At 44.5% G+C, this 12,866-nt stretch overlaps 1 protein-coding gene across 1 annotated transcript; it reads right to left on the bottom strand.

The window, feature by feature from the left end:
- Positions 1-242: 242 nt before the first annotated feature.
- Positions 243-12,419, bottom strand: LOC146684600 (matrix remodeling-associated protein 8-like). The gene is made up of 10 exons (XM_085443900.1): positions 12,269-12,419; positions 9,153-9,179; positions 8,739-9,047; positions 5,103-5,204; positions 4,516-4,977; positions 2,004-2,159; positions 1,827-1,857; positions 1,674-1,753; positions 1,531-1,584; positions 243-1,431 (listed from the first exon to the last, which is right to left on the bottom strand). The coding sequence occupies exons 1-10, from the start codon at positions 12,282-12,284 to the stop codon at positions 1,406-1,408; spliced, it is 1,263 nt and encodes a 420-aa protein (XP_085300026.1). The 5' UTR covers positions 12,285-12,419; the 3' UTR covers positions 243-1,405.
- Positions 12,420-12,866: the final 447 nt, after the last annotated feature.

Genomic DNA, 12,866 nt, shown 5'->3' with positions numbered 1-12,866 from the left:
TTTGATTTCACAAGAACAGATGTGGAATGATAAGGGGTGGATGCACACCTACTGAAAAACTAACAATTGTGAGAGAAAAGGAGAGTACAGGAGTCTTTCAAGTTAGCAGAACTTGTAACGTGCATAGTTTGGGTGCATACATTTCTAGGTTAGACATGTCAAAATTTAAGGTCTAAGATAAATTGACTAATTGGCTCACGTGTGGTTTCTTGGGAAACTAAGGAAGCCACTTGAAGCAAATGTAGTGTTTGCTGTTGTGAGCAGAAGAAATCTTTATTAGAGGAGAGGAACATTAAAGTGTGCAGGTGAGCCAGAGAGAAATGCAAGAAATAGTTTAAAAAAAAGGCTAATCTACATTTTACAATTTAGCATTACTGATATAGTAGACACTATTTTTCCTCACAGAAGTACAGCTACACAGTTGATAACAGATTCCTGTATCACTAACCAGAAGATTCATTCACGAAAATTCAGTGTTTTACAAACCAGGGTACATTATTGTTGTTTGATGCAAACAAGAATGGTTCGAGAATTTTCCTGAGTTTGCACAGACTGAGCCTATAGTCCATTGTCATAAAAGTAACAACATTACTTTTCACCTGATAAATTTTCAGTGAACCAGGTAACTGTACACAATGTCAGTTTGGGTAACTTATGGGGAGGAGAATTTTAATCTGCCTTTCTGTAAGAAAAATCCACAAAACAGGGTAGTCCCTTTGTCACCACTGTTGAGATCTGTTTTTGTGTAGCTAGAATAAAGTCATACTCGTTTCCAAACAACATTTGAAAATGTCTACAACATACAGTAAATTGAATTATGAAACATTATGATTTATGTGCTTTACACTACAGCAGAATTTATGCAAAAAAAGAAAAGGAAATATCCAGATTTCAACAATTAAAAAGAGCCGTAAGCTTGTAGCTCCATAAGCATGTGCAGTACATAATAAAACATACCGGTACCTCAATAAAGAGCATGCATATAGTTAAAAAACATATTTTAAAAACATTATATAAGAAAATGCTTTGTATTTAATATAAACAAAACACTGAATGCAAAGAGGAAGGATCAAATATAAGTTTAACCATATGGTTATAACAGCTGGTGAGAAGGAAAAAAATATCTATACATATACACACATATATATATATGTGTGTGTGTGTGTGTTTGTGTGTGTGTGTGTGTGTGTGTATTAATTTTGAAATCGGGTAAAAAAAAGAAAAAAGAAAAAAAAAGAAAGATGATATCCTTTACTGAAAAAGCTTTGTGTGCTAGGGTTACAGCAGAGGGAGCATTCCTCCTGTCCTCTCCTGGGTTTCCTGATTTTCTCCTTTTTCTCCATGGTCCTGTATTTCTTCCCGTGTTTGCCCTGGACCTGCCAGCGGCGTCTCAGAAATATCACATTCACTTCCACATCTTCCCATCAAATTCTGCATGAGGAGGTGAGAAAGGGAAATCGTAACACCAAAATCTGCTGAAAAGATGCTAATTGTTGTGTTTACTCACTGAAATACACAGTTTCTGCTCACCCTTATTGCAGTCTTTAGCCATATCGCGCTCTTTCATTATGTTGTTTTTGTACTCTGTCGATTAAAGTAGACACACAGAAAATGAGCTGTGGATGGAAAGCGAAGTGTGCGTATTTAATGCGTTTGGGTGAAGTTTACTGCACCTGAATTCAAAGGCTCTTGGTTACAGCAATTCAGCTCTGTGCAGTCTAAAGCTACTTCACCTCCAGCGATTGCGGTTCCCCTGTGAAGAAGTTAATGTTAGATTTAATGTAAAGTTAAAGCAGCATAACATTAACCACATGATAATGCATTACCGTTGGGATCGACCCAGCTCATACTCCAGCCCTGTAAAAAACAGAAAAAAAAACTCAAGCGCACACAATAATAACAAAATGTAACTCTGATAAATATGCTTTTTATGATGCTAAGAAACACAATCAGGTTGCAATATACAAGTAACAACCAAGCAGGAATGTTGTAATAAAAAATACCTCTCTTTTTGCGCCGTCGAGTCAGCATAATAAGAGCAATGACGATAAACCCCAGCAGTAAGAATGTTGCCAGGAAGTAGCCCAAATGTTGCATGAAATAACTTCGATGCTCGGGGATAAAGACATTAACCACACGTGGAGGCTCGACCCCTTCGCCTGAGAAAAGAACAGGAATAAAATAAAATTCCTTCTTCAATAACCTAATTAACTCTCCAAGAATTACTGAATATTACACATGCTAAATATTGAGTGAACTCAATAAACCCTAAAACCAAACAATGCAATGTATCCTGGGGATTTCATGCTCATATTTTAAATTAGATTTATTGTATTGCTGCATTGGATTAAACTAATGGCAATAAACAAGGATCAAAATGAAATGTAGTTCCACACAAGTAGAGGTTTTCATTCCTCCAGAGGCCCTTTTTCATTTGTTCCCAAAAGCAAAACACTGGAGCAGGGAGAGCAGAGAGTTAAATGTCAAGATGCTGTTTGGCAGTAATGACTTCCAGACCTGATGTCATGCAGCTGTTATTTTTTTCTCCCCAGAAAAACACAGGCTGACCAGTAAAGTGGAGAAGTGTGAGGGAAGGGAGACAAAGTCTGTAATGTGGTCTGTCTGCATGTCTGAATTACTTTTTCATTTTAAAAGTGCTCTTCTAACAAACACAGAAGCCTGGTTTGAGCATGTATGGAAAATAAATCTGTGACACCTTCAGCAGAGTTTAGCAGTGAAGTCTACCATCTGGCAGGCCGCTCTAAACATGGCAGGCAGCAAAGGGTTTCACAGTGACCTGAACTGTCCCAATGCACCACATTTATACATCTACATAGTTACACATAATTTCAAAAACATAACAAATAGAGAACTGTTTATATTTTCTTTAATCATTATTTCAAACCATAATGTGTTATATCACGACTACTTCTGCAAAAAGTACGCTTATAGATGTGTTGCTAATATACACCAGTAATTGGTCATAAATTAAAAAGCAGTTTAATCACAGAAAATACTAAAATTGTTTAATCTCTAGTCTTTCATTAGCAGCTCAAAAGAACAGTCTAAACTAACAAAGAACTAATGAGGAAAACATGCAATGGTGTATCTGTTGTTATGCATTAAAAACCAGCCAGTCAACAGAAAAAATATTTATTCTAACTTAATTACCAACATCCTCTAAGGGGGTCTATGTATACACTGATGGCAAATAAAGCTGTCATTGCATAATGTGCCTAATATGCATGAAAATGCAAAGACATACCCAAGGTCATTGTCTCTACAGCACAACTGCTGAGAGGAGATCTCCAGCCATGCTGTAGCAGTGGTCTATTACCATTTTCTTAACAGATCAAGTGTGTATGCTTTAATGGCTTTTTTTTTTTTCAAATGGTGGGATACACATCATTTGCAAGTCAATGAAATAAAAGGAATCATCTTCTTTTCAGAGGCTGATATCTCTCTTGAACTGGTGACAGCTCACAAAATGCTTCCCTCATGATTACAAGGAATAACTTCTTTTTATTTTTGTTTCATGTCATCAATAACTACGACAACAAAGTGAAAAGCTGTGAAAAGTTCCCATGATGCTTGTAATGTAATGTGGGTGAATAGAAATAGTTGTTTTTTTTGTCTAACAAGCTCAGCGAGGTGCAGATAAGAGCTAAGTGGGCAGGAAAAAATGCATCACACATGCATTTCTTTCTAGCATAAATTTTAAATTGGCTGTCATTTCTTTAAAGGGGAGGAGAATCTATAGTCTAACACGTACTTTCATACCCTCCCCTTACTTTGCTCTTTCATGTCGCAGCTGGCCCAGATGTTGAACAGATGGGCCAGACTTCCTGTAACTGCTGATAAATATGCCTCTACCAGAGAAACGAAGGAGAGACTGGAAAAAAAACAAAACAAAAGTGGAGAAGCAGTATAACAGGTCTAGATGCCTGGTTTAGACTTCTGGAAAAATGAGGAACAAAAAACCAAAAACACAGGATGTGACCATCCACTCCAAAAAGTACTGGATGCTGAAACCCATTCCTCTGCTCAGTCTAGCTAAAATATGTCTAGATAAACAAATAAAAAAAAGCTCTAAATGAAGCAGTTTGTGAGGAAAATGAGAGCACTTCCATTACAGTCGATTAAAAACTGTAGACAGCTTTTTAAGCAAAAGATGCAAATAGATATCTCTATTCTATCCAATCTGCAAAACCAAATAAACAAGTATATGAAAGAATTTCTTTCTTTCGTTCTTTCTTTCTTTCTTTCTCAACTAGCTCCTGCATTCCTTGGCTCCTCCCTCTTCAGCTCAAACACAAAAACAGGGAGGACTGAGGAGAAAGTTGGCAGGAGGAAGAACTGATTTAACTGACCAACTATGCCTATAAATATAACAAAAAAACCCAGGAGCGGTCTTATTTCTCTGTGCACAGTTCAGCCAAAAAAAACATAGAGGAAAAACCATTTACCATGACTATGTTGTGGGAAAACAAATTTCTAAGGATTTTTGTTACTTACTTGGATCTGGTTCATCATTCTGGAAAATTCTGGGTGCTGGAGTGGAATCAGGCATGAGTGGAGGTCCCACAGTTAGTCTGAAGATGCGCCTCTCATGGAGACCACAGTAGTGATGGTGCAGGTGGCAGGAGTAAAGGCCTTTATCAGCGGGCCTCAGGTCGGAGATGAACAGTGAGAAGTCTCCTAGTGTAAAAGCATCCTCTGCCACACTCATCTTGCTCTGGGCAAAGAGAGGTCCGTAATCCCTACGCTCTCCGGAGGCGTACAGGTCCACCAGTCGGTCGGCCTTATCAGGACGCACTCCAGGAGGCTGGAAGTCCCAGTGGGCCACCTGCTGCTGGTCCTCCTGAAGACCCTCTCGCCACAGGGGGCGCCGGTTCACACAAGGCAATACCACTGAGCTGCCCAACAGGACCACAAACACAGTCTTCTCTCCATCCAAGTACCGCTTCTCTTTACGAGCTGGAAACACATTCAGGTGTAATACATTTTTAGGTGTAATTAAATACACAATTAAATGTAATTAAATGTAATTATACATCACAATTCAAGAAACAAATATAGTATTTTAGATCAGATAGCCTCACCTGACTTAGTGACATCAACATGGATTTGCATAGACTGGTGAATCTGACAGTAGTGATGGTGTAAATTACAAGTATAAACTCCTTTGTCGGTTGCTGCCACATCTGAAAATAAATAAATATTATTAAAATAAAATTAACTTAATTATATTAAAATTATAACTCAGCACGAACAACAAGACCCTTATGAAAAGGACACCGAGGGAACAGTTTACCCTGCCCGGGATAGGGTTACCGGGGCCCCGCCCTGGAGCCAGGCCCGGGGAGGGTGCCCGAGGGCGAGCGTCTGGTGGCCGGGCCTTAGTTCATGGGGCCTGGCCGGGCACAGCCCGAAGAGGAGACATGGGCCCATCCTCCCGCAGGCCCACCACCCGCAGGAGGCGCCATAGGGGTCGGGTGCATTGTGTGCTGGGTGGCGGCCAGGAGCGGAGGCCCTGGCGGACTGACCCCCGGTTGCCAAGACTGGCAATAGGGACATGGAATGTCACCTCTCTGGTGGGGAAGGAGCCTGAGTTAGTGCTTGAGGTTGAGAGGTACCGGCTAGATATAGTCGGGCTCACCTCTACACATGGCTTGGGCTCTGGAACCAGTCTCCTGGAGAGGGGCTGGACTCTGTCTCAGTCTGGAGTTGCCCCTGGTGAGAGGCGGCGGGCTGGGGTGGGTATTCTAATATCCCCTCGGCTTGCTGCCGGTACGTTGGGGTTTTTCCCGGTGGACGAGAGGGTTTGTTCCCTGCGCCTTAGGGTCGGGGAACGGGTCCTGACTGTCATCTGCGCTTATGCGCCGAGTGGCAGTTCAGAGTACCCAGCCTTCTTAGAGTCCCTGGGGGGGGTGCTGGAGGGTGCTCCACCTGGAGACTCTGTTGTCCTGCTGGGAGACTTCAATGCTCACGTGGGTAACAACAGCGAGACCTGGAGGGGCGTGATTGGGAGGAACGGCCTCCCTGATCTGAACCCGAGCGGTGCTTTGTTATTGGACTTCTGTGCTAATCACAGTTTGGCCATAACGAACACCCTGTTCGAACAGCGTCCTGGTGACGCTCTAGGCCGTAGGTCGATGATCGATTTTGTAATCGTATCAGCAGACCTGCGACCATATGTTCTGGACACTCGGGTAAAGAGAGGGGCTGAGCTGTCAACTGATCACCACCTGAACCAAATGGTGGACACCAGGGGTGAAGGGAGCCACCAGGCTGAAGAAGGAGTCCTATCGGGCTTGGTTAGCCTGTGGGACTCCGGAGGCAGCCAACAGGTATCGACAGGCCAAGCGGAATGCGGCTCGGGCAGTGGCTGAAGCAAAAACTCGGGTGTGGGAGGAGTTCGGAGAGGCCATGGAAAAAGACTTTCGGACTGAGCTGTCAACTGATCACCACCTGGTGGTGAGTTGGATCAGGTGGCGGGGGAGGACGCTGGACAGACCTGGTGCACCTAAACGCGTAGTGAGGGTGTGCTGGGAACGTCTAGCAGAGGCCCCAGTCCGCGAGATCTTCAACGCACACCTCCGGCAGAGCTTCAACAGCATTCCGAGGGAGACTGGGGACATTGAGTCCAAATGGACCATGTTCAGCGTCTCCATTGCCGAAGCTGCTGCATTGAGCTGCGGCCGCAAGGTGGTTTGTGCCTGCCATGGTGGTAATCCCCGAACCAAATGGTGGACACCAGGGGTGAAGGGAGCCACCAGGCTGAAGAAGGAGTCCTATCGGGCTTGGTTAGCCTGTGGGACTCCGGAGGCAGCCAACAGGTATCGACAGGCCAAGCGGAATGCGGCTCGGGCAGTGGCTGAAGCAAAAACTCGGGTGTGGGAGGAGTTCGGAGAGGCCATGGAAAAAGACTTTCGGACTGCCTCGAAGAGATTCTAGCAAACCGTCAGGCGTCTCAGGAGGGGAAAGCGGTGCTCTACCTGCACTGTGTATAGTGCTGGCGGAGCGCTACTGACGTCGACTGAGAAAATTGTCAGGCGGTGGAAGGAATACTTCGAGGACCTCCTTAATCCCACTGACACGTCTTCCGAGGAGGAAGCAGAGTCTGGGGATGAGGGGAACGACCCGCCAATTTCCGGGGGCGAGGTCACTGAGGCAGTTAAACAACTCCTTGGTGGCAGAGCCCCTGGTATTGATGAGGTCCGCCCCGAGTTCCTGAAGGCTCTGGACGTTGTAGGGCTGTCCTGGTTGACACGCCTCTGCAATGTTGCGTGGAGATCAGGGGCAGTACCTGTGGACTGGCAGACCGGGGTGGTGGTCCCCATCTTTAAGAAAGGGGACCGGAGGGTGTGTTCCAACTACAGGGGGATCACACTACTCAGCCTCCCTGGGAAAGTCTATGCCAGGGTGCTGGAAAGGAGAGTTCGTCCGCTAGTCGAACCTCGGATACAGGAGGAACAATGCGGTTTTCGTCCTGGTCGCGGAACACTGGACCAGCTCTTTATCCTCTCCAGGATACTTGAGGGTGCATGGGAGTTTGCCCAACCAGTCTACATGTGTTTTGTGGACTTGGAGAAGGCATTCGACCGTGTCCCTCGGGGTGTCCTGTGGGAGGTGTTGCGGGAGTATGGGGTGTCTGGCCCATTGCTACGGGCCATTCGATCCCTATACAACCGTTGCAAGAGCTTGGTTCGCATTGCCGGCAATAAGTCGGACTCGTTCCCGGTGGGTGATGGGCTCCGCCAGGCTGCCCTTTGTCTCCGGTTCTGTTCATAATTTTTATGGACAGGATTTCTAGGCGCAGCCAAGTGGCGGAGGCTTTCGCTTTGGTGGCCTCAGAATCTCATCTCTGATTTTTGCAGATGATGTGGTTCTGTTGGCTTCATCGGGTGAGGGCCTCCAGCTTGCACTGGAACGGTTCGCAGCCGAGTGTGAAGCAGCGGGAATGAGGATCAGCACCTCCAAATCTGAGGCCATGGTTCTCAGCCGGAAAAGGGTGGAGTGCCCACTCCGGGTCGGGGATGAGTTCCTGCCCCAAGTGGAGGAGTTCAAGTATCTCGGGGTCTTGTTCGCGAGTGATGGGAGAAGGGAGCCGGAGATCGACAGACGGATTGGGGCTGCGGCTGCAGTAATGCAGACGCTGCACCGGTCCGTCGTGGTGAAGAGGGAGCTGAGTGTAAAAGCGAAGCTCTCAATTTACCGGTCGATCTACGTCCCTACCCTCACCTATGGCCACGAGCTGTGGGTAGTGACCGAAAGAACGAGATCGCGGATACAAGCGGCAGAAATGAGCTTCCTCCGAAGGGTGGCTGGCCTCTCCCTTAGAGATAGGGTGAGAAGTTTGGCCATCCGGGAGGGGCTCAGAGTAGAGCAGCTGCTGCTCCACATCGAAAGGAGCCAGCTGAGGTGGTTCGGGCATCTGACAAGGATGCCCCCTGGGCGCCTCCTGGGTGAGGTGTTCCAGGCATGTCCCAACGGGAGGAGGCCCCGGGGCAGACCCAGGACACGCTGGAGAGATTATATCTCTCGGCTGGCCTGGGAACGCCTTGGTATTCCCCCGGATAAGCTGGAGGACGTGGCTGGGGAGAGGGAGGTCTGGGCCTCTTTGCTTAGGCTGCTGCCCCCGCGACCCGGCCCCGGATAAAGCGGATGAAGATGGATGGATGGATGGATGGAACAACGTTCATAGTGCTACTGCAAAAAAGAATGAAAAGTCTCACTGTTGATAGTAAGGGAGAAGTTGCCATCACTGAATGCAGAGTCTGGGATGAAAACGCGGCCCTTGTTGAAGGCGTTGTAGACCCTCTGGTTGGCCCCAGGTGACATGTCCAAGACTCGTTCCACAGAATTTTCCGGGCTGCTGCGGACCAAGTCCCAGTGCACTACCCTCTGACGGTCCTTCAGTCTGTCCCGGATCCACACCATGCGGGGGCTGTGACAGGGCAGGATGGCCTTAGATCCCGCGGGAAGAGTGATGTTCTTCGCCTCCACCACTACACCAAGCCTGCTGCTGCTGCTCTGTCCCCAAGCTGACACAGAATATAAACACATGTAGTCACAAATTCAGTGCAGCAAAGATGTAAATATAAATAATCCAAAATAATATGCTGTGCCTAAAAAAAAAAGTCTCTTACCTCCCGGCAGGAAGAGCACAGCAAGAACTGAAAAAAACAAAATCCAGGATGATTAGAGTTTTATCCTACTGATGATTTTAATTCACACAGCCTGCTGATGCTGCGTTATATACCGTAGATTTGTCTCCACATATTTCCACTGATTAATTCTTGAGAAACACTTCAAGCGCTTCCACCCACAAATTGGTTGAAGTGCCTGGAGAGTTTAGCTTTGATCTCGTACTGACCCAACACTGAAAACTTTCAGAGTCTGAGCAGATGTGGGTTCAGTGAGAGGACAATTTAAAAGAGATAGAGTGAAGCTGAAGAAACAAGCACGCGGTGAAAAGGTAACGCTTTAAAACAGAAGTTCAGCAAAGGAAGACAAAAGTAGACAAACACACCAGATGTCAACAACACACTCTGGAAATACATTTCGCTGTTTGTGTTTGCTCACTCTAGGGATTTTCCGACAGCACATTTGCTATTTCTAATGCATTTTTCCCACAGTGCTATTTCCCGTCTGTTTACTGAAAGGCGGGCAGAGATGTATGCAGCCAAAGCATACAGAGCCCCCATTCATCTCGGCTGCTGCTGGCTTGTCGCAAGGCCGTGATCCTGAGGGGATGAAGCACCAGGCTGTTATTCGGCGCACTCCAGTCAAACTCCCAAGTGTCAAAAGTCTCGGAACCAGACCAAACACCTGTTTGTTTTCACCATACCGGTACTTGTTATTATAAACTATAGAGACAAGATTTATTTCAGTAATGCAGTGAATCTTCTTTCAAGCTTTGAAATGTTTCATGCAAGTACGGTGGCAAATCAATAAATCGTCACGAGCTCGTCAGCTTTTAAAATCACAGTGATAAAAAAGATAAAAGTAAGAGAACATTAGGTTCCATTTTAAGATGAGATGACTGACTTCCTCTGTGCAGGTCATTTCAGAGGCCGGAGGCACTAACTGTAGAAGCTCTGCCCCCTCTTGTCTTAAACTGGGCCTCTGGAAGAGTTACAAGACCTCAGCCTGGGGATTTTAAGGTATGCTTATACTAAGAGGTCAGAAATATCTCAAGAAATTACACCACGAAGCACTTTCAAAATGTGACGAATAACACTTTAAATATACTGGGAGCCAGTGTTAGTGAGATAACACTGGTATGAACTGGCTCTGGTCATTTTTAAACTGTGTAAAGTATTTAGATTTACTGAATGTTATCCAGAGGAGCAAATAATGAGTGGAAACTTGCAACAATTATTGCATTGTATTGTTTTTTTGTATGCATGGTTAAATGCAGGGTTTGACATACAACACAAGTCAGTAACTGGTTTAGCAGTTTTAGCTATGTTGGCTATTTTCACCATTAGACTATGAGAATACCTCTGCTACTGTTCTTCGATGCAGTAAACTAAATAACACTTCAAGCTGGACAAAATGACTTCAGCACACACACTGGCATCAGAGAGGAGACCTCATCCTGGAAAACTTTCCTGGCTTTTCTACAGTAGGGCAAAAACTTTCCTGCAGATGGTAAAAACAAAGCGTCTCAGCCCCTTTAATTGTCTGTCATCAGACACACACAGGCTGTTGACTCATGAGGCTGTTTTAACAGTAAGACTTAACAAGGGGCTATTGAATTACTAGTGATAATAACAGACATTTGCCAAATAGAGTGCAAAATCACTGCTGTCATTTTACTCCCCAAACTCACACACGTTGAATCGCTCATTAAAATCTCAACCTGAAGGTAAAATAGCAAAACGTTTTAAGTATGATTTAAACATAAAGAATGAGTTTACTCAGCATAAAGTCTGTGATTCACCGATGTTGTTCAAGTGTGAAGTTTGCTCACAGCCCCGTCACAGGTTGAAAATAAATCAGACAAATCTGTGCAGCTGCAGACTCAGCTAAACATACAAAGATACATTCAGAGGCCTGGAGGGCTTATTGACCGTCCTGTGGAAACAGCGTGTTAGCACTGATTACGTTCACTAATTACATTCTAAACCACTGCAAACATGCTGGATTATTTGTGTATGGATTGCTTTCTGCAGATTTACATGAGTTTCATCTTCACGTGGAATAATTAGGTGACGTCTGTAATTTTGAGGTCATTTATCATGTTCAGATGATCTGATGGCGCCCAAATGTCATAGCTGCCAAAGCAACATCAGCAACATCTCAGTGTGTGGGCATCTTCTCTAACCTTATGGAGGACAAATTGAGCTCAAAATTTCAGGGGATTGCCTGCGAGGATTTTCCAGAGCATAAATATGCTACCTTATCGTGACCTTGTCATTTTCTGAGTAGCTACATGTTTACAAACTTGTTTGAGTCAAAACAGCACTTCGAATCTTTTCCATGCCCTGTTGCTTTGTGGCCGTTCATTAAGTTGAATCCAACCATCATAAACTGTGTTTATGATGGTTGGATCCCCCTCCTGCTCCCTCTCCTCCACGCCGTCTGGACTCCAAAAGACCCACTCGTGGTGAAACACTCATTACTGACACATATAATGACTGGCTGCTGGATTGTGCTGACTCCTCCACTCAGACCGCAGTTAACTGGAAACACATTGGGTTGAAGCCATAAAAAATCCCAGAGTCACAAACTATGGCCTGTCTACTGTATCAACATGCCGGGCCCAATCTGATTGCATTTGATCTATTTTATTGAATAGATCACTTTGAACAAAAAAAGTTAGAAAGTGTACAGGGCCGTAGTTTGAGATTAGATGTTCATACCTACAAGGGGCTTTAAATGTAAAAATAACATAAAAAAGGTTAAAATGATGAAGATCATTGGTTATCAATACAAAGCATGAAAACACATTACATTAATCTTGCATCGGTTAACTGAGTTTGGAAAAATGCGTGTACAGCAAAAACAAAACCCAAAAAGCAGTGAAAAATACAGATGCAAGATATTTACAGTTACATATAATAGCTTACAGAGACTCTGTGAGCGAAGAATAATGAAAAGGATCAGAAAAGTATTTAGCTGAGGCAAAGCAAACCTGGCAAAGGAGTCTGCTTTTGTTACCGACTGACCTGGATGCAATTATGGCACAAAGAAAAATTTAGCAAGCGTCTTTTTTTTTTCTTTTAAAAGTGAGACGACTTAAGAGGACTTCACTTACTCTGAAGGAGAGCCATGTCGAGGAGGAACTATTTATCAAAATTGTCAGATGTTAAAAGCCCGTCAGAGGAGGTGAGTGCAAGAACTGATAAAGGAGCGCCTGAAGTTCACCCAGCAGCAGCAGGACTTTGTGTTCATGCAGACTGAGTCTACACAAGTCCCACCCTCCGCTAGCCAATGAAATCCAACACTGCAATAGTGCTAAACACTTCACAAATATCCGCACTAAATTGCACAATTGCATTTTGTTATAGAACACTGGTATCTTAACTGCATTTCGGATAACTGCACCCAAAAACACAAATCTCCGTTAAACCAAACACTTTACAATAATCCCAAAATTTTAGTGCGACTGACAGCTGCTAGAAAATCATCTTATAATGAAACAGATGATTTGCAGCTTTTAAATTAAATATTAAGTGATAGCTACAATGTATGTGGTTACGTTGGCATTTTATTTTGTTCTACGTGTCCCACATGAAGAGTTTTTTCATGTTGGAAACTTCCACACCACTTTCTTCCTTTGTGAGTTATTTGCAGCATAAACTTCAGTTAGCATTATTTGCACAATACTGCCATCTACAGTACAACAAGAAAAA

The sequence above is a fragment of the Copadichromis virginalis genome, linkage group LG20 (genome assembly GCF_057382275.1).
Source record: "Copadichromis virginalis isolate Kocher_CV1m ecotype Utaka linkage group LG20, C_Virginalis_male_GT1.1, whole genome shotgun sequence".
NCBI classification, from domain to species: Eukaryota; Metazoa; Chordata; class Actinopteri; order Cichliformes; family Cichlidae; genus Copadichromis; species Copadichromis virginalis.
The sequence above is the reverse complement of the archived record's forward strand: the minus strand, read 5'-3'. Positions and strand labels throughout refer to the sequence as shown.